At 50.9% G+C, this 21588-nt stretch overlaps 1 protein-coding gene across 3 annotated transcripts in view; it reads left to right on the top strand.

Annotated features, from left to right (window-relative positions):
- Nucleotides 1-21588, top strand: part of MYH11 (myosin heavy chain 11) — a gene marked incomplete at its 5' end in the record, with an annotated part of 109277 nt that overhangs the window by 75721 nt on the left and 11968 nt on the right. For all 3 annotated transcript variants that reach the window (XM_082360751.1, XM_082360750.1, XM_082360752.1), the window contains 18 exons: nucleotides 1646-1839; nucleotides 3215-3336; nucleotides 3460-3529; nucleotides 3694-3854; nucleotides 5239-5347; nucleotides 7086-7217; nucleotides 7309-7515; nucleotides 8482-8619; nucleotides 9710-9833; nucleotides 10528-10699; nucleotides 12200-12412; nucleotides 13595-13739; nucleotides 16687-16893; nucleotides 18409-18513; nucleotides 18602-18754; nucleotides 18977-19225; nucleotides 20766-20978; nucleotides 21321-21533. In XM_082360751.1, the coding sequence (XP_082216877.1) occupies nucleotides 1646-1839; nucleotides 3215-3336; nucleotides 3460-3529; nucleotides 3694-3854; nucleotides 5239-5347; nucleotides 7086-7217; nucleotides 7309-7515; nucleotides 8482-8619; nucleotides 9710-9833; nucleotides 10528-10699; nucleotides 12200-12412; nucleotides 13595-13739; nucleotides 16687-16893; nucleotides 18409-18513; nucleotides 18602-18754; nucleotides 18977-19225; nucleotides 20766-20978; nucleotides 21321-21533 (2927 nt within the window). The remainder of the gene's footprint in view (nucleotides 1-1645; nucleotides 1840-3214; nucleotides 3337-3459; nucleotides 3530-3693; nucleotides 3855-5238; nucleotides 5348-7085; nucleotides 7218-7308; nucleotides 7516-8481; nucleotides 8620-9709; nucleotides 9834-10527; nucleotides 10700-12199; nucleotides 12413-13594; nucleotides 13740-16686; nucleotides 16894-18408; nucleotides 18514-18601; nucleotides 18755-18976; nucleotides 19226-20765; nucleotides 20979-21320; nucleotides 21534-21588) is intronic.

Raw genomic sequence — 21588 nt, 5'->3', positions numbered from 1 at the left:
ATGGGGTTCAGTTCTGCCAACATTTACTGGGTGCCAAGGCCCTGGGATGGGGTAACAGCATCTCAACCTGGGTCATACCTCACACCTAGGACTCATGATGAACTCAGCAAGTCCTTCCTTCAAGGAGCCACAGTCTTGTGGGAGAGGCAGACAAACAAAGACATTATTACATGGAGCCTAATTGAGCGCAAGGAGCAGAAATGGCAGGGTCTAATGCCAGTGGGGTTGAACTCCACACCACCATCAACCAACTGGATACAACTGACTATACCTGTAGTCTGTGTTGTCCAACAGCAGAACACATGTTCTCAAGCTCATGTGGAACATTCACCAAGATGGACCACACTCTGGACCCTAAAACACACCTTAACAAATTGAAAAGAATAGAAATCATACAATGTCTGCTCTTAGACCACAGTGGAATTAAACTAGAAATAACAGAAAGGTAACTGAAAAATCTGAAAGTATGTGGAGGTTAAACAACACACTTCTAAATAACATAATGGGTCAAAGAACAAATTTCTTTGACCCATGTGTTATTTAGAAGTGTGTTGTCGTGTGTTAATTTTCTCAAGGGAAATTTTAAAATATGATGAACCAAATGAAAATGAAAACACTACATATTAAAATTTGTGGGATACAGCAAAAGCTGTGCTTTGAGGGAAATTTATAGCAATGCCAGGATTGGGCTTGGTATGTGCAGCACTCGCTGGGCCAGTAGGAGTCTCTCATTCCATTCTGAAAGAAAAAGAGTCTTGGTGGTGATAATAGTAATAATAATAATAATAATAATACCACCACCCACTCTTTGTTGCTTTGTTGAGCACTTATCAAAGTGTCAGATTCCTATGTTGGAGTGTTTGCTATGCCTTCTACCCAGAATATTCCTTCTCTTGATATCTACCTGACTACTTCTTTCTGGTCTCTACTCAAAAATATCAGTTTATCAGAGAGACACCCCCATCACGCTAAGAGATCACCCCCATCACTCCCAACCTACCTTAACTGTGCTTTATCTTTCTAAGCACACCTTCACCACCCAAAATATTATATACCTACATGTGTGATCACTGTCTTCTCCTTCCATTAGAACATCCATAGAATATGAGCTGGGGTCGGGGGGACACAGGGTCTGTGTTTTGTTCACGTCTGTATGCCCAGGGCCTGACACACAGTAGGCTCTCAATAAATATTTGTTAGTGGATGAAGGATTGAAGGCAGGCAGGGAAGTAAGCGCTTCGCATGCCTTATTCGCTTATTCCTGCCCTAGGAGGTAGATGCTGTCATCAACTCCATTTCATAGGAGAAACTGAGGCACAAAATGACGCTAGGCCAAGGCAGTGGCAAAAGCAGGATTTACTCCCACGTCTCTGTGACAATGTCAGAGAGAATTTGTTCTTTCTGTCACTCAGGAGCTCTCAGGGTCTCAGAAATAGATAATATAGTACTTGGAAAGCAAAGCCCCCTATGCCTCCATTTACCTGCCCCTAGAGGGAAGGTGTTGGCTGGCAGAGGAAAGAATGGGGAATGGTGCCCACAAGGGAACAGGGGACCTGCGGTCTCAACCCTCCAGGCTGGTCCCCTGGCCTGCTGTGGAGATTCAGGTTCCCTGGGTGGGCCGACATCACCCTTCATGTGCCCACAGTGGACCGCATCGTGGGCCTGGACCAGATGGCCAAGATGACGGAGAGCTCGCTGCCCAGCTCCTCCAAGACCAAGAAGGGCATGTTCCGCACCGTGGGGCAGCTGTACAAGGAGCAGCTGGGGAAGCTGATGACCACGCTGCGGAACACCACCCCCAACTTCGTGCGCTGCATCATCCCCAACCATGAGAAGAGGGTGAGGCCACCACCCAGCTCTTGGGGGGTCAGAAAGTCCCCCCGGGACATCATCAGGGTCTGCGGGGAAAGGGAAGGCAGACCGGGGTACAAGGGCTGGAGGAAAGCCTGACCACCACCCCACCACCCCGAGGGCTCCATCTGACATGGGTGGGAGGCGCTCATTTCCCAGCCTGGAGGCAAAAGAAGGCAAGGGAGGAAAGGAGAATGCTCCCGGGGACTTTGAGCCCTGGAGTGGCTGCACGGGGTATCAGATCACTCATTCGTCCATTATTCCAGCTGATAATTACTGAGCTCCACTTGTGCCAGGAGCTGGGGATACGGTGCTGGATAAATTATTGTCCTTGCCTGCAGGTTTCTTATAATCTAGGACAGGGGTCCTTTAGCTGGGGGCAATTGTGTGCCCTCCCTCCCCTGCAGGGGAGATTTGGCCATGTCCGGAGACATTTTTAACGGGGAGGGGGCAGTTACTGGCACCCAGTGCATAGAAGCCAGGGATGCAGCTAAACATCCTCCAGTGTGCAGGGAAGTCCCCCACCGCAGAGAATTATCCAGCCCAAGAGGTCAGTATTGCTGAGCTTGTGGGAGAGGTAGACAGCTGATACCCATGATGTTATCTGGTAAATTATGAGAACACCAAAGAGCCGGGGCTCCCGCTTGAGACTCAGGGCTCAGAGAAAGCTTCTTAGAGAACGGGAAGTTGCTGATGCTGAGAGCAGCGTGGGAAGGGCATCCTAGGCAGAGGAACCAGAATAAGCAAAAGTGTGGAGGTGAGAAATGAAGGGTCTGGGCAAGGAAACGCTAGGTGGGTCATTTTGTGTTGACGTGTGATGGTGTGAGGCAGGGATTGGGAAGAGCTGAGGCTGGAACTGTGGGTGGGGCTAGATTGTGGAGTTCCTGTGGGTGGACCAGAGCTTGGCCTTCCTTCTGTAGGATGCCATCGGGGGCTTTTAAAAGCAGGGGGATGTCATGATCAGATTCACATTTTAGAAACCAAATAAGGGGATAAGAGAGTCAGGACGGGGTGGGAAGATATTATGAGGCTGTTGTGATCATTGGGACAGGAGAAGATGGTGGTGAGTGATGGCAGTGACAATGGTAGTGGAGAGAAGTGTGTAGATGGGGAGATATTTGGGAGGTAGGAGCCATAGAACTGGTGATGGACAGGAAGTGAGGGAGGGAGAAGTGACGAGGAGGAAGCCCCAGGTGATGCGAGTGCCACCAAGTACGAGAGATGGCACCAGAACCCTCAGCTGAGCTCTCACCTGGTGCCCCGTGATCCCCCATGGCCTGGTGAAGTGGGTCACCAGGCCTGAGATTTGGGGCTTGCTGCTCCCCGCGGCCCCAGCAGCTCACTGCCCTTTGCGTCTTTGCAGTCCGGAAAGCTGGACGCCTTCCTGGTGCTGGAGCAGCTGCGGTGCAACGGGGTCTTGGAAGGCATCCGAATCTGCCGCCAGGGATTCCCCAACAGGATCGTCTTCCAGGAGTTCCGCCAACGGTGAGCCCACCGGGGCCAGGCATGCGTGGGGTGGCGGGTGGGACGGGGGTGAGCAGGCTGGGTGGAGGGACAGACGGATGACAGAGGTGCATTCGGTTGGTGACTCCTGCCCTGTGTCTCAAGCTATGAGATCCTGGCCGCAAACGCCATTCCCAAAGGCTTCATGGACGGGAAGCAGGCCTGCATTCTGATGGTGAGCCCAGCCCCAGCCCCGCCCCAGAAATCCAACTGCAGACCTCCCAGCCTCTGGTGGCACTTCCCGCAGCCGCTCCGGGTGGGACCCTCCTTAAACACACTTAACCCCTGGCCAAGAGGCATAGCCGAGAACGGGAACTCTCATCCTCCTTCCTTCCGCAGATCAAAGCCCTAGAACTCGACCCCAACTTGTACAGGATTGGGCAGAGCAAAATCTTCTTCCGAACTGGCGTCCTGGCCCACCTAGAAGAGGAGCGGGACTTAAAGATCACCGACGTCATCATGGCTTTCCAGGCGATGTGTCGCGGCTACCTGGCCAGAAAGTAAAGACCCACGCACTATCGCCTCCCTGCAAACACAGACCAGAAATACAAAATTTCAGGGGGCTTTCTGGCCTCATGTTCTGAGTTTCTGATTCTAAGAGGCCATCTGCCCTAAGATGCATCATTGATTGAATGGCAGCCTTTTCTTGGGGGGGGGAGAAATGCTACCACTTTAAATATATGCACTAGTTATAAGGGCAGGGCAGGAAGGGGTTAAGACCGTGGGCTCTGAAGAGTTAGACGTGGGTTCTCATCCTGGCTCCCCTACTTATTTACTGAAGAACCTTGGGAAGGTTACTCTACCTCTCTGAGCCTCAGGAAAATGAGCATAATCATTCCTGCCTCATAAACTTCTTTTAATGAGGGGGTCAACGAAATACTGTATGAAAAGGGTTGAGAACAGTGGCTGGTTATCATTTCAGAAGTGTGAGAATATGATAAAGTGTCTGAGGAAAGGGTATTTGTGTCTATACCCCTATGTCCAAGTGGGACTCATAAGGCAAAGTCTTAGAAGGCCTGAGGCCCGCTCTGTTTTGGGAATCCTGGGGGCTGGGTGAGGGCTGCTGTTCCTCCATGAAACTCACACCCCAAACAGGACACAGGGGCTGGCAGAGTAGCTCTTGTCCAGGGCATATGTCTTCAGGAGGTATGGACCATGCACTCATCTGCAGAGCCCTGACTGTGTCAAGCTGATTCATTGTCAAGTAGACCCAGGATGGTCAAGGCCAGATCTGGGGAGCTCTTGGTCCGGGGACAGACCTAAACTGTTAACTTTCATAACTAAATTCTCTGTTGCCACCCCTCCCACCTCCAGACTAACTGGGGCAATTTTATTCTTCAAATTCACCCACGTCCAAGATGGCAGCCGCAATGGCAGCCGTGCAGAGGCAAGAGGATGGTGCTCACTGTTCTGTGGTTTCTCAAACCCAGTAGCCCTTAAGTAGGAAGAGTGCTGGTTCCGTGTCAGGTCTGGGATTTTAAATGATCTGAGGAAAGGATAGGTTTGTCAGACACTCAGCTTTGGGGAAGATGTGGCACAGCTGAGGGTGTAGGACACCCGTTAGGAATGGTGTAGCATAGATCAATTTCCTAGGTGTTGTCAGGACCAAAGATCTGAATCCAGGGCATTTTGTGAGCCTTGGGTCTTCCTTATCCACTGAGAAAGGCTCTGGCCTCCTGATGGTATACTTTTGCTGATACTCAGAGCTTCCTGGAGAATCTGGGTTGGAGAGAATGGGGGACATCCTTGAACAAGTCACTGAATCACAAGCCAAACAGAAGCGTCCTGCTTTCAGGATGCTGCGGGGCGGGATGCCATGACAACACAGTGAGGTGTGTGTTGAGCCAAGCAGGTCTTCTCACAGCTCCCCTTCCCTCTCCCCAGGGCTTTTGCCAAGAGGCAGCAGCAGCTGACGGCCATGAAGGTGATTCAGAGGAACTGCGCCGCCTACCTCAAGCTGCGGAACTGGCAGTGGTGGCGGCTCTTCACCAAAGTGAGTGCCTCCGTCTTCCGCCCCTCCACCCGCCTCCCAGTCCTGGGTCTTCACTTGGACGCTGTCCATGTGGGACTGGAGGTGATTGACAGCAGGTGTGCAACTGAGGCCTCGAAACCAAATCTTGCCCTTTGGCGATTCTCCGGGCCTGAGAAAGGCCCCCTCTTTGGCACGTGGGTTACAGCCATGACCTTAACCCAGATGCAGAGCATTTCCATCACCGTGAGGATCCCACCTATTGCCCCTTTAGAGCCCTACCCACTTCCCTCCATAGCCTCAGCAAGCACGAATCTGTTCTCCATTTCTATAATTTTGTCATCTCAAGGATGTTATATAAACGGGGTCCTTCAGTATGTCACCTTTTGAGATGGGCTTTTGTCACGAAGCATCATTCTCTGGAGATGCCTCCATCCAGCTTGTTGTGTGTATCCATTGTTTGTTTCTCTGGGTACAACTTGGTCTTGTACCATCGCTGGCTGTCATGAGCCAATCGTGCAAAGACTTGCTCTGTAGGGGCAGACATGGCTTTCTCTTAGGTGCTCTTGAGTGTGTAAATGGGCACAAACCTTTTTCACTGAGCAAGTATGCATTGAGGAACTACTGTGCACCAGACACGTGCAAGGCGCTAGGGATGCCCTGGCCTCATGAATATTCTAGTGGAGTGGGGAAGCAGATGGGGTCAGCACAGGAACCAATGCCCATGGCAGACTGGGGTCAGCGCAGGAAGGAAGCCGCAGTGTGTCTGACAGGGGCTCCCCTAGTGCCAGGCAGGACTTGAACACAGGAGTTACGAGTCAGCTTGGTGAAGAGCAGTGAGGGGAAGCTGCTTTTGGAAATGTTCATCCCCACTGACCCAGCTTCTAGAAAACTCTTCTCAGAAAACCATCTGAAATAAAGAAAATCAGGAATGAAGGGCATTCATCTACAAGAGCAAAGTTTCAATGCCCAGCCCTGGCAGACTGACTCACAGCAGCTCATCCATCAATGGGATATTTTTCAACCATTAGAAATGATGGTTTTCTAAAAATCAAGTTGTAAAGCTGATGGGACAGCATGGGGTGATAATTATCTTGTAGTTTTTAGTAAAATAAAAGCAGCAAGTAGGGAATTCCCTGGCGGCCTAGTGGTTAGGACTCCACGCTTTCACTGCCAGGCGCCTGGGTTCAATCCCTGGTGGGTGAACTAAGATCCCACAAGCCGTGCAGCACAGCCAAAAAAAAAAGCAGCATGTAACACTGGGCAGCGTGATCTCAGGTAGATTTTTTTAATGTGTAGGACAATGCTGAGAATGGGAGGTAGGATGTGGGGGATTTTTCTTTCCTTTTCTCTTTGGAGGGAAACATATCAGTTTGTCGGCAGCAGTTCTCTCTCAGGATGGGACTAAATGTGGGGAGGGGAGACTGTCTCCTTTCACTTTGCACCTTTTCCCATTGCTCTATTTTAGGATTTTTCAATCTCGGCACTGCTGATGTTTTGGGATGGATAATTCTGTGTCGGGGGGCTGTCCTGAGCATTCTAGAATGTTGGGCAGCATCCCTGGCCTATACCCCCTAGATGCCAGTAGCATTCCCCACCCCAGTTGTGACAGCTAAAACTGTCCCCAGAAATTGCCAAATATCCCGTTAGGATCTGCGAGTGGGGTAAAATCGTCCCTTGCTGAGAACCACTGATTGATTTATTACGAGAGTGTTTCCCTTGTGCCACGAAAGCAAGTGACGGGCTGCCCCTCTGTGTGCAGGTGAAGCCCCTGCTGCAGGTGACGAGGCAGGAGGAGGAGATGCAGGCCAAGGAGGATGAGCTGCAGAAGACCAAGGAGCGGCAGCAGAAGGCGGAAGGCGAGCTCAAGGAGCTGGAGCAGAAACACTCGCAGGTACCGGGCCGGGAGCCTGGCTGGGGCTGCGGAGCGCAGGACGCCCGCTCCTGCGGGGCTCACGGGCTGTCTCCCCACCCTCTGCATGCAGCTGACCGAGGAGAAGAACCTGCTGCAGGAGCAGCTGCAGGCAGAGACGGAGCTGTACGCTGAGGCTGAGGAGATGCGGGTCCGGCTGGCGGCCAAGAAGCAGGAGCTGGAGGAGATCCTGCATGAGATGGAGGCCCGCCTGGAGGAGGAGGAAGACCGGGGCCAGCAGCTGCAGGCAGAACGGAAGAAGATGGCCCAGCAGATGCTGGTAAGGCACCGCAGGGGCAGCCCTCGGTGGGTACGAAACCCCTTGACCCTCACGGCAGGCCTGTGAGGGGCATCTGATGTTGTATCTCCCCTTTGGACGGAGAAAGAGACTAAGGCTCGGAGAGAAACCGCCATCTGCCCACACAGGTCTCCTTGGAAGCCCGCTCAGTTCTACTGCCCTGCCTTTCGTGTGCAAACACCTTTCCTCCTAATAGCGACCCTGTGTGAGGGGTAATTGTATCAGTAAGCTATTGTTGCAGAACCAAAACACCCCAAAACTTAGCAGCTTGGAAATAACAGACATTTACCTCACACAGTCATGACTCTGAGAGTGGCTTAGCTGGGTGATTCTGGCTTAGAGCCTCACACAAGGTTGCAGTCAGGATGTCAGCCTGGGCTGCAGCATCTGAAGGCTGGACTGGGGCTGGAGGACTCACTTGCACGTGGCTCACTCACACGACTGTAGGCAGGAGGCCTCTGTTCCTCACTATGTGGGCTTCTCCATAGGGCTGCTTGAGTGCCCTCACAACGTGGCGGCTGGCTTTCCCCGGATAGAGTGAATGACGAGAGAACAGGGAGGAAGCTGCAAAGCCTTTTATAGCCTAATCTCTGACTTATACACTCCATCACTTCCTCTTGATATTATCTGTTAGAAGCAAGTCACTAAGTCCAGCTGACACTCAAGCGGAGGAGAATAGGCTGCACCTCTTGAAGGGAAGAGTATCAAAGAATTTATGGACATATTTTTAAACCACCATGGTATCTACTATCCCCATTTTACAGATGAGGAGACTGAGGCTCCACAAAGAAAAGTGGCTTACCCAAACCTTTTCTTTGTGATGAAAGGAGATGGCAGAGCACTGCAGGGGTCCATCAGGCTAAGCCTCTGTATCCATGAGTCCCCAGAGCTCCGGGAGAGTGACTTTGTTTTAAGCAAGGCTGTGATTCTTTTCCTTCCCCCACAAAGGACCTGGAAGAACAGCTGGAGGAAGAGGAAGCTGCCAGGCAGAAACTACAACTTGAGAAGGTCACAGCTGAGGCCAAGATCAAGAAACTGGAGGATGATATTCTGGTCATGGATGATCAGAACAATAAACTGTCAAAAGTGAGTGGGGTTGAGCGTCTTTGTTAAAATGACAGGCTCATGAGGGCTGAGGACTCCAGATGCCTTCCCTTTTTAGCCAGATACAAGGTATTGAAGGCTGAGCAAGTAGTTACCTCCAGCAGTGACGTGGCGGCCTTGTGACTGCCGTCTGGATGCAGGTGTGCCATGGATGGGGTCCCCGGTGGTCCCACCAGCACCAGGGCTGCCACAGAGCAAGTCTCAGAAACACCACGACCGATGGAACCCCCAAGTTGTACAAGGGTGGGCGGGCAATGTGCCTGGGATTCAGGGGCCCCTCTCACATTCTCACCATCCATTTGCAGTTGGTAATAGGGGAACCAGCTGTCCTGGGACTGAAGGGTTTCTGGGATGTGGGACTTTCAGCCCCTAAGCCAGAAACGTCCCAGTGCAAACCAGGATGACTACATCACCCTAGTCAGTAACCACTAAGCAGCCCCACTGAGGCGGACTACCTTTAGTCCTTTGAGCTGGGCACCGACTGCTAGCCAGTCCGTGTCAGGTGCAGGGCACGCACAGTGGAGGAGGACCCTGTCCTCATAGGGCTTATATCCTAGTGAGGCAGCAAGTAGATAATCATACACGCAAACGTTAATTGCCATTGTGATCAGGGCTCTGAAGGAGGTGTTCACCATCTTATAAGACCAGAGCACTAGGGGATGGGGGGTGGGATTCAGGGGAGGCTTCCTGGAGGAAGTGACATTTAAGTGGAAACCTGAAGAGTGAGAAGCAGTTAGAAGGAGAGGGGGTGGAGGCACATCCCAGGCAGATGGGCCCGTCTGTGCAAGAGCCCTGAGGCTGGGAGGAGCTGGCCTGTGGTAGGAAAGGAAAGAGGGGGCCCCTGGCTGGGACATGAAGTTGAGGGGTGGAGGGGCCTGAGATGAGGAGTAGTCAATCTTTGGAAATTATTATTGTTAAGGAACTTCTCTTTCCCCATTGAAAACTCTAGGTTGCATTTGGTTATAATGTGGGCTTTCCTTTCAACTGTTTATCTGGAAATTACTAACAGTGAAATGTAGACCCTGGAGAAAAGGAAAAAACGAACGATATTTCTTTTTCTTTCCCCCCAAAGGAGCGAAAACTCCTTGAAGAGAGGATTAGTGACTTAACAACAAATCTTGCAGAAGAGGAAGAAAAAGCCAAGAATCTTACCAAGCTGAAAAATAAGCATGAATCTATGATTTCAGAACTGGAAGGTAAAATGGCTACCCAGTGATTTTTTTTTTAAATTATATATTTATTTATTTATGGCTGCATTGGGTCTTTGTTGCTGCACCCGGGCTTTCTCTAGTTGCGGCGAGCGGAGGCTACTCTTCGTTGTGGTGCGCGGGCTTCTCATTGCAGTGGCTTCTCTTGTTGTGGAGCATGGGCTCTAGGTGCGCGGGCTTCAATAGTTGTGGCACGTGGGCTTCAGTAGTTGTGGCTTGCGGGCTCTAGAGCGCAGGCTCAGTAGTTGTGGCGCATGGGCTTAGTTGCTCAGCGGCATGTGGGATCTTCCTGGACCAGGGCTCGAACCCACATCCCCTGCATTGGCAGGCGGATTCTTAACCACTGTGCCACCAGGGAAGTCCCCCAGTGATGTTTTGAGTGGACATTTTAAAAGTAGGAATATCAGACAGGAAATTTGAGAATAGAGGATTATTGCAGGAAAGGGCCAACCCTATCTAGCTGCCTGCTCACCCTTAGTGAACACACACGTTAATTCCAGAAGGTGCTTGTCCCCAGGACTGACTTTCCTTCCACAAGACAGTGGTGCCGGCGGGACAGTTGCCAGTGGGGGGAAGTGTGAGTGTGAATATCCTCCATGTGAAATGCCTGAGCAGAAAGGCTCGTCCTCCAGGGGTCTCTCTGGTAGTGTTCACCTCCTGAGGGGCCCTGGCTTTGTTGTAGTGCGGCTGAAGAAGGAGGAGAAGAGCCGGCAGGAGCTGGAGAAGCTGAAGAGGAAGCTGGAGGGCGAGGCCAGCGACTTCCACGAGCAGATAGCCGACCTGCAGGCGCAGATCGCTGAGCTCAAGATGCAGCTGGCCAAGAAGGAGGAGGAGCTGCAGGCGGCCCTGGGCAGGTAGCGAGGCTGGCGGGGCACGTCCAGTGTGTGCTGGTGCCCTGAGGGCCACTGCCGATCTGCGGGGGGCCTCGGTCTTCCTCCTCCTCCTCCAGGCAGGCCTCCATCTCATGCTAGGTGGTCCAGGCTAGGCCTCCCGGGTGCCACCCAGTCCTGCTGGCACCTTCAGAACTTTGCCTTTGGCTTTCTTCTCTTCCCTCCAAACTCATCCTCTCTTCTCCCACTGTGTCTGCCTCTTGGGTGCCCAGCCTTTGTCGTCTACACCCCAGTTCTGGATTTCTGGTTGTGCACGGAGTCTGTTCTGTTGGCACCGCAAACACCATGTGTCTGAGGCTGGGAGGACCCTCCTGTCCCCCGCCGCCTCCTTCTGAGGTCCTTCTTTTTGCGAATGTATCTCCTCCCTAGCTTTTACCCTCCTTCTTGTCCCACGCACAGCGTGCAGCAGTCCTCAGAGTCTGCCCGTCCTGTAAGGTGTGTCCCACACCCTTTCCTCTGGGCCCCCTTCTCCCAGCTCTGAGCTGGGTTTACTCTAATGGCTTCCCCCTGGGGGTATTACAGCAGCAACAACTAATGGGTATTAGCCTGCTTGCCATATGCTAAGTTCTGCTCAAGCAGTATCTTTGCAGACACTTGGCCAGGTATGTGGCTGTTACCTCCATTCACTGAGGAGGAGGCTGAGCCAGGGGAGGTGAAGGGACATGTGACAGTCACCCAGCTTTTGAGAGACAGGCTGGGATCCATTTTCTGATTGATCCCCTGGCCAGCTCTCTCTCAGCCCGTTTGTGCCAAGTGACAGTGCCAGGGTGATGGGCCACCTCGTGCCTTCCCTCCTGAGGGTCCCTTTCCATCCATCGTGGGCAAAACCGGAGGCAGCTCCACAGCGGTCAGGAGGGAGCTCCCTTCCGTGCCATTCAGACAAGGCTCCCCGTGTCCCACACTGACCCACAGTCACTGCCTCCCCCGGTTTTAACATCCCCCCCGCCCCACCCCCAAGCAGTGCCTGGCCAAGAGCTTTGCATGTAGCAGAACTCAGACACTGAGCAGATGGAAGAAAGAATAAACCAGTAGTTGCCAGAGAGGAATAACTGTCTAACATTCAGAAAGCATCTATTAGGCTCCTAATGTAGACACGGCACCTTGCTAGTCTGGGACAGAGCTTTGTATTGTCTGTCTATGTCTGCCGCCATCTCTGCCTCTCTCTCTCTCTCTCTCTGTCTCTCACACACACACACACATACACATGCACGCACACACGCACATGCGCAGCATGACCTGTTTTTTTACATCAGCCCTTGGAAACCACGTTTCTGCATAAGCCTCCAAACCGTCCAGCATGGCAAGAAGTGGTCTGCTGTGTCTCGGGACATGAGCGAAACATGTTTTGATACGTATGGAACCCAAATGGCTGGTTCCATAAAGCCATTTTTGGCCACATTGTGGGATGGATAGCAGGGGGCTCAGGACCCCAGAGTCTTAATTCTGGGGATCCGTCCCCGGCAGGCTTGATGATGAAATCACTCAGAAGAACAACGCCCTGAAGAAGATCCGGGAGCTGGAGGGTCACATCTCAGACCTCCAGGAGGACCTGGACTCAGAACGGGCCGCGAGGAGCAAGGCTGAGAAGCAGAAGCGGGACCTCGGGGAGGAGCTGGAGGCGCTGAAGACGGAGCTGGAGGACACGCTGGACAGCACGGCTACCCAACAGGAGCTCAGGTGAGGGGCCCCCGCCCCGCCGGCCCGCCACGCTGATGCGACGGCTGGCGGAGAGGGGCAAACCCGAGAAGATCCCGGGTCATGGGGTTCCTCAGGCCCTACGTTTATTGTCCTGATTGTATTTTGCTTTAACTAACATAAGCATGCTTATTTTTAATCTTATTTTGCATCACAGTTGGAGGATATACTCAATTAGAGAATGATTTGAAAACTGTAGGAAAGTAGATACCAAAAGCATCACCCCCAGTCCCACCACAGTTAACATTTTGGGGGATTTCATTCCTGTCTTTTCCTGTGTGTGTGTAAGTTTTGTGTTAAATTTTCAAAATAATATTTATTAGATTGGTCTTCGATTAAAGAGTCACTGCAGGCTAACAGCCAACAACAACCAAAAAACAAACACAAAAACAAAACCCACCATAAGAATGGGTCACCTGCCAGATAATGAAAGTCACTGCCTGACTTTAGTGACTAGGTCGCTTATTCATTCAACAAATACACAAATGTGCTTTGAGTGCACCCTGTATCAAGCGCTAACATGGAGATTTATTTCCCACATTTTGGGTTTTGTGCTACATCACTTACCTGGGCCTAGAAGCCAGTACAATGTTCTTCTCCATTCCCGCTGGCCCAGTGCAATGGCTCAGAGCATGGGCACAGAGTCAGACTGTTTGGGTTCAAATTCTCGCCCTATCACACAGTGGTTTCAACAGCTTGGGCAAGCTGCTTACTCTTTCTTAGCTTTAGTTTCCTCATCTATAAAATAGAAATGATAATATTCTTGCCTCTTAGGGTCACTCTGAATATTATATGAGATGATATATACCCAGAACTTAGGTCAGGGTCTGGCATATTGTGCAGGCTCAGTAAATAAGAGCAAATGTTAATATTTACGGAACAGTTTGCAATTCACTTTGCGTTCTTCCAACAATATCATGTGCTGTATTTTGTATATTTGTTTGCCAGCCCTGGGAGATTCTGGGCAGGTAGCATGCTCCTCGTTTTGAGGAAATTCCAGGTCCAGAGAGGTTAGGTGACTCACCCAAGGTCACACAGCTAGGGAGGGGTGATGATGAAGACCTTAGCTCCAGGTCCCGGAAGGGTGCTCGTTCTTCTGCACAGTACTGTCTGAGGTGAACCGCTGTCTCCTCCACTGCCAGCCACTGTGTTCTTCCTGCCCAGGGCCAAGAGGGAGCAGGAGGTGACGATGCTGAAGAAGGCCCTGGACGAGGAGACTCGGTCCCACGAGGCCCAGGTGCAGGAGATGAGGCAGAAGCACACACAGGCCGTGGAGGAGCTCACTGAGCAGCTGGAGCAGTTCAAGAGGGTGAGTTGCGATGCTTTTTTTGTGACAACAAAATATCAAGAACGATATGTCAACGGCTTCAGATAACTACATGTCAGTGTCTATACTGAGACCAATAACAAGCTACAACGATTCGAGTGAGAGTGATGGCAGCCAGCATTTATTAAGTCTTACTGTATATTATGCTGATTAATCTTTACAACCACCCACTGGGATAGGTACAATGAAGCTCATTTTACACATGAAGGAACTGAGGTCCAGAGCACCTAGAGGTCACACAGCTAGTCAGCGAGAGTCCAAGCAGTCTGGCTCTGGACCCACTTCTTAGCCTCTCCAGGGTAGGGTCTACTATACACTGTCCTTATGGATAAGCAAAGTTTAGCAAAACTTCTGGGAAGGTAACAACACTGAGAACCTTCTAGCCATCTTCATTTCTCTGCAGATCAGAAGACGACTATCATTATTTGATTTGAGTAGCAAGACAGCTCTCCCTGGTGTATTTTTTTTTTAATTAATTAATTTATTTTGGCTGCGTTGGGTCTTCGTTGCTGCACAGGCTTTCTCTAGTTGCGGCAAGCGGGGGCTACTCTTCGTTGCGGTGCGTGGGCTTCTCATTGCGGTGGCTTCTTTTGTTGCAGAGCATGGGCTCTAGGCTCATGGGCTCTAGAGTGCAGGCTCAGTAGTTGTGCACATGAGCTTAGTTGCTCCATGGCATGTGGGATCTTCCCAGACCAGGGCTCGAACCCGTGTCCCCTGCATTGGCAGGCGGATTCTTAACCACTGCACCACCAGGGAAGTCCCCTGGTGTAGTTTGAGAATGGCTACATCTAATCTTTCTTTCTCCCATGGTTGGCTACTTGGGGTATATGGGACTTGAGACAGTTAAATAGCTCTACTCTGAATGCTTCATATCGGGAACTTTCTCTCCCTTTGGAGAATTTCCTTGTGTTACATTCCCAGGAGGGAATTTTTTTAGCTTAAGACATCCTGCCAGGTTGCTTCCCTAAGAGTCTGAATTATACCATCCTCAGCGCTACAGCTTCCCCCCTGCACTTTCTAGATTAAATGGCTGCTGCGTTACCTAAAAATTGTTGGAGTTTGCATTTGTTTCTATCACCAATCAAAGTAAATGTTCTTCTATGAGCTGGTTCACCACCGGTTCTATCAGAATCTCAGAATTTTCCCATACATTAAAATAACACCAGCAATCCCTCATACGGCACTGATTATATGCCACTGTTCCAACGTTTTACGGACATTAACTCATTTAATTTCACCCGTGACCTTTGCTAAAATGCAGATCTCCAGGCCCCACGCTGAAACATGCTGTGCCAGACTGAACACCCCCCATGCTCCAAATGGAGAAAAGGACGCCTGTTCATGTCCCCTTGTCACTTGTCACAAGGGGTCTGAATATGAATCTTCAGTTCTTTATATGTGTTGGATAAATAAGACCTTGCTAATTTTATCTACAACATGTATTTCCCCTTTTAATTGTCTTCCCTTTTTTATGTTCAGAAGTTATTTTTTATTGTGACAGAATCTGAACCCAAATGGGTTCTTCCCACCTTCTGAAATAGTAAGCCCTCCAGACAGTAGTAAGGTGTATGTGTCCCTCTTACTCTGTGTTTGGAAGAGTGGGGCCTGGAAAGGTAACTGACCAGCGCTGAGCCAGGTGGCCGTCAGAGGTGAGCAGGGGCTGGAAGCCACACCCCAGATTCACAGCCTGGCCTCTTTGGAAAGACTCAGTTGTTCACGCCACCAGCAGAGAGCATCCATGTCTGACCTGTATAAGAAAGAAGAGGCTGGGAACGCCTGTCCACCATCTCAGGAGCGTTGAAAAAGAGGACTGTTTTACCTCTAGCAACCTTTCAGATTGTTGGGAAAAACTTGTAACATCATTCCTATCTTGGCTCCCCTTACATGTGTATAGTGTTGCCACCATTCTGGGAAAAAGGTTTTTGGGGAGCCCAGAGCCCGTGAGGTCCCCCAGGGTCCTTGCTCATCAATCTGCACTGTTACCCTAAGAGGCACTTTGTCCCTGTCTGAGGCGCCAGCAGCTCTTAGTCACACCTGGGGCAGAGGAATGGTTTCTGAGGCTGCCTGAACACTGCACAGCACCTTCCTGGGGGCTGAGGGTGAGCCCACTGTTGCTTCCTCTGCTCTTGGGACCCACACTTCTCTCTTGCTTCTTTCCTCCTCCCTACAGCGCTGGGAGAAGGCCCCTCCCTTCTTCTGCTTTTTCCCAAAATACTTTTTTCTTGGAGAAACTCATGCACCTACATGAGCTAGTTAGATAAAATAACTTTCTCTAAACTTTCACAGAAATGGCAGTGTACATTCAATGATAAATCTGATGGACAATAGGGAATGGTGGGGACTGGGGCCAAGTGGAGTGTGACTGCCCTATTTACAGGGCTGGCTGCTATGCAGATCCAGCTGATTGTTACCTTGGAGGAAGGCAAGACCTCTGTTTCCAGATCTTTAGTTTGTTTTTTTGAAAGTCAGACTTACAGAGGTATATGCAGCAAAATTCACCAATTTTAAATGTATAGTTCAATAATTTTGACAAATGTATTCATTAGTGTAACCACCACCTAGCCATGAAATAGAACATTTGATTTTTAAAAAGAGAAGCTGGGAATGCAGATTTTTATGTGGTATTTCTTAATTAAAATGTTAAAAGGTACTGCATGGATTAAACAGGACAGGATGGCAGGGTTGATGCAGCCCAGGGGATGCCAGTTTGCAACCTCTGAGCTTTAGGAAAACGGAATCCAAAAAGTCTGACTGGTGACTGTGTGTTCTTCACTGTGCCATGTCCCTCCCCTGAGGTGGGGGGCACAGGTCCCCGGACTTAGTGAGGGAGGGGAAAGGAAAAAGATCCCCCGACAGCATAGGTCCCTATCGTCAGTGCTCGCCCAGCCACGGCGGTAACACCTTCCCTCCCCGCTGCCTCTCTGGCCAGGCCAAGGCCAACCTTGACAAGAGCAAGCAGGCGCTGGAGAAGGAGAACGCAGACCTGGCGGGAGAGCTGCGTGTCCTGAGCCAAGCCAAGCAGGAGGTGGAGCACAGGAAGAAGAAGCTGGAGGTGCAGCTGCAGGAGCTGCAGTCCAAGTGCAGCGACGGGGAACGGGCCCGGGCCGAGCTCAACGACAAGGTCCACAAACTGCAGGTGAGGCGGGCTTCGCTGGGCCCGACCCCCGACGGGTGAGGCTCTTCCGGCTAACAGAGCCTCTCTCGTGGCAAAGCAAGTCTGTTTCCTCTAGTTACATGCCTTGGGGAGATGAGATGGTCGCCCTATTCAATTTAATCTTTCAAAACTCTCTTCCACTCATTCAGTATTTATTGAGTGCCTGCTGTATGCCAGGCACCATGTTTAATCCTGAGATACAAGAGCAAGGAAGCAGACAGACACTGTCCCTGCCCCAGGAGAACTCCAGCCTAGTGGAGGGAAAGACATTAATCACCACATAAATGAGTGTAAAATGATGCTGGAAAGCAGAGGCACATAATGCAATAAGTGTAAATACTATGGGTGCCTGGGCTGCAGGAGGAGGGGTCAGGAAAAGCTTCCCTAAGAAAGATGTATAGTCTGACAGATAAGAAGTCTATCTACTTATAGGCAGAGGGAGCACCATGTGTAAAGGCCCGGCGGTAAGTGGGAAATTAGAAGAGATCACGTAAGGCCAGTAGAGCTAGATGCCGAATGGAAGGGGAAATGTGGCACAAAATGGGATTGGAGAGGTAGGTTGTGGCCAGAGGACACAGGGCCTTCAAGGTCCTATTATATGTATGCTGGTCTTTCCTCTGAGTGATGGGAAACCACTGATGGGTTTTAAGCTGAAGAATGACATGGTCTGGTTTTCTTTGGTCTTAATTAGCTTTGAATAGACATTTGGCCTGACTTGCCATTCATGGGATACGGCTCCACTTCTGATAAAGATTTAATGCGCCTAGAGCCTGGGATGAGGGTGCAGGGCAGTGTTAAGTATGAATTTTTCCACATGCAGTTGGGCACAGGGGTTTTGCTATCCTAATACAAGCAATGTCCTGAAGGAGTGGAGTCAAGATCATTTATGTCCTTACTGTAAATGGGAAGAGGACAGATGGTGGGCAGGTATCTCCGAAAGGACTTGCTCAGAGATACCAGCTCCTGGAGTAAAAGGCAGAGAAAAGGTAGAAGGCTTTTTACCTTTAGTGTCTGCCTCTTTGGTTTTGCCATAAGGGTCAGTGAAAGGGCAAAGAGCAGGGGTGAAGAAGAGGGGTGGGAGGGACAGGACCCTTGGAAGTGGAAGTGCCACCGGCAGTCTTTTCCCCCACTTTAGGGAGTGAGTGAGTCCAGACCATTGTTCAGTGCCTGGAGCCTCAGACCTGCTGCTTCATCTCTGCCAACCTTGGCAAGGATCCAGGATCCATTTAGAGGCATCAGGGCCCAGTCAGCACAGTCTAACTACAGTCTAACGGGGCTCTAACAGGGTCCTAGAACCAGAGTCTACAGCCAGAGATTGCAACTTGTACACGATGTGCTTCCCTGGGGGGCCATGGAGTGACCATGACCAGGCCGCCTAGCTCATGGGTACTTCGCAGTGGATGCCCCAAGGCCTATCACTGAGTACAAGGGGCTCCTCTTACTTCATGAGGATCCTGTTCTAGAGGTTCCGACTAACCGGTCTCTCGGCACCCTCAGAATGAAGTCGAGAGTGTCACGGGGATGCTCAACGAGGCAGAGGGGAAGGCCATCAAACTGGCCAAGGACGTGGCATCCCTTGGGTCCCAGCTCCAGGACACCCAGGTGGGTATCGTGCCACATCAGCCAGAGGCACCTGGGGTACGACCTTCCTGGGGGTGGGCCCCTAGACTTCCATGTGTCCTTTCCATAGGAGCTGCTTCAAGAAGAAACCCGGCAGAAGCTCAACGTGTCCACCAAGCTGCGCCAGCTGGAGGATGAGAGGAACAGCCTGCAGGACCAGCTGGACGAGGAGATGGAGGCCAAGCAGAACCTGGAGCGCCACATCTCCACTCTGAACATCCAGGTGCCCCTGCAAGTCCTTGCTTTTCTGGGCCTGAGCCCTTAAGGGTAGATCAGTGGCTCCGATGTGACTGTGGTAGAATGGTGGCGCCATTTTGCTTGGCTCGCCGGCTCCCCCTGCTGTTGAGTTTCTTCAATGAGACGGTGGTCTTTGCTTCTCAGGGGCGCAGGGATGGGAATCCCTCACCACCCTCCTCTCACCCCACCCTGGACACTGCCATTTCAGCTCTCCGATTCGAAGAAGAAACTGCAGGACTTTGCCAGCACCGTGGAATCCCTGGAAGAGGGCAAGAAGAGGTTCCAGAAGGAAATTGAAGGCCTCACCCAGCAGTACGAAGAGAAGGCAGCTGCTTATGACAAACTGGAAAAGACCAAGAACAGGCTTCAGCAAGAGCTGGACGACCTGGTCGTTGATTTGGACAACCAGCGGCAACTGGTGTCCAACCTGGAAAAGAAGCAGAAGAAGTTTGATCAGGTAGGGGCTGGAGGGCCCTCCACTCTGCTCATGGACCCTGGCTGGGGGGAATCGGGTCTGCAGAGTATCCAGTGTGGCTGCTGCGTGTGTGTCAGCATCCCATCCGGGCTTTGCTGGACGCGATGGAAGCCTGGCCTGCTTTGTGTGAAACAGTAGTTACGGCTTCTTGGTCAGAGGGAGGAGAGTGGCAAAGCCTCAGTGACTGTGACTTTCCAGGTCCCACCACCATAAGGGCCATCTAGAAACCCAGTCATGCCTTGGGTTCTAGCCCTGATAAGGAATGAGGTTTACTGATTTTATTTACTCAGCGAGTATTTATTGAGTGCCTGCTGAGATTTCCAAGTAATTTAAAGTATCTACCCTTGAAATACCACTGTTCCCTAACATTTCATCACAGAGAATCTTGAGCACACAGCAAAGCGGAAAGCACTATACCGTGAACACCTGTACACCACCACCTGGCTTCAATCATTAATGCTTTACCATGTAGACTTTATCACACACTATTTATAAGGGTGTATTGCATCTGTCATTTGTATCTTTCAGATGCATTTCAAAGCAAATTACAGACATCTGTACATCTCCCCCTTGATACCTCAGCATTGCATATAAAAACTAGGGTTCATTTTTTAAAATATTTTTTCTTCCCTTGAATACATACAATGAAATGTATAAATCTTAAGTATACACTCACTGAGTTCTGATAAATGCATACACCTATATGACCCAAACCCCTAAATACCACCTTTTAATACATGTTACTCAGATTTAGTAAATATGATTTGGTTTACAAGTGACTTGGGATTTATTCCAAAAATCAGTTTTGGGATTGTACTTTGGGATTCTTCCCTCTTCTATCAGCCATCCCTTCCCTGTGCTGACAGCTTGTCCTCATTGCTTCTAATCTGCGGTTTCATTACCTGGCCCAGGGTCTGAGGCTGCTTTATTATTTTCCTGTCGCAAACAGTGGAGAGTTTTTGTGTTGACTGCTGTTTGGGAGTCCCTGTTACTTGCCTGTCTTTGTTGAATTCTGGCAGTCTGGGTTGTGGATGTTACGGTGTATACTGCTCTCTCTTTCTAAAGATGAGATTAACTTCAGTATGGGGTGTTCTTGGAACTGCTTCTCCAGGCAGAGGGGGAACTGTGTGCAGATCCATCCACCACTCACCATTGCCCTACCGCGGCTCACAGGCTACTCTTGTGAGCGAGCGACTGTGGCCATGAAACAACAAAAGAATAATTGGCCTCTGGAAGGATTAAATGTCATCCCGACCTCGGTCGCAGCACATTCTAACCAACACGGGCAGCGTCAGTGATTTCCAAGCGCAGAGATTCAGCGGATGCTGGCTCTGCAGAAGGTTGACCTCGAAGTCGGGGAGCAGTCTTATTATAAACTGTTTGCTTAGACACCTGACTTCCTTCCACCTGCACCAGGACAAGTTCAGCCGGACACAAGGCTTCTTCCCCATATTTGCAGTTCAATGCAGCCGACCCTCGGGCATGCCTAGAGCTCACCTCTGGGTCTTCTGCTGTGTTGCAGTTGTTGGCCGAGGAGAAAAACATCTCTTCCAAATATGCGGACGAAAGGGACAGAGCCGAGGCAGAAGCCAGGGAAAAGGAAACCAAGGCCCTGTCGCTGGCACGGGCCCTCGAGGAAGCCTTAGAAGCCAAAGAGGAGCTCGAGAGGACCAACAAAATGCTCAAAGCTGAGATGGAGGATCTGGTTAGCTCCAAGGACGACGTGGGCAAGAATGTAAGTGGCTCTTCATCATCTTTGCTTGTCTGCATTTCACCCACCCACTCTCTGTGCTATTTATCGGTCCACGGGGGAAGGAGGGGGCTCCATGCCTCCTTCACGCTAAGCAATGATCAGGAATTGGAGGGAGTCCCTCGGGCTGATGCTAAGAAGGGGCCTGGTTGGGAGCTGCATTTGGGGGTGGGTTCTGAGTCAAGGGTTCCGAGAGGATGGCTCTGGTCTGGACTCCTGGTCATGCATCTTGAGGGTGGCAAAAGCCATCTCCCTGACCTTGATGAGATGTCAGCCATCTCCAGGGGCTGCCCGACCATCTTCATGACGTCAACCCTTACGTAAAAGGTCCATGAGCTGGAGAAGTCCAAGCGGGCCCTGGAAACCCAGATGGAGGAGATGAAGACCCAGCTGGAAGAGCTCGAGGATGAGCTGCAGGCGACAGAAGATGCCAAGCTGAGGCTGGAAGTCAACATGCAGGCCCTGAAGGGCCAGTTTGAGCGGGATCTCCAGGCCCGGGACGAGCAGAATGAAGAAAAGAGGAGGCAGCTCCAGAGGCAGGTAATCTGTGGGGAGGAAGGAAAGGGGGGAAGGGGAGGTGGGGCGGCCTGCTTCC

The sequence above is a fragment of the Balaenoptera borealis genome (genome assembly GCF_965194805.1).
Source record: "Balaenoptera borealis genome assembly, chromosome: 16".
NCBI lineage: Eukaryota > Metazoa > Chordata > Mammalia > Artiodactyla > Balaenopteridae > Balaenoptera > Balaenoptera borealis.
The sequence above is the reverse complement of the archived record's forward strand: the minus strand, read 5'-3'. Positions and strand labels throughout refer to the sequence as shown.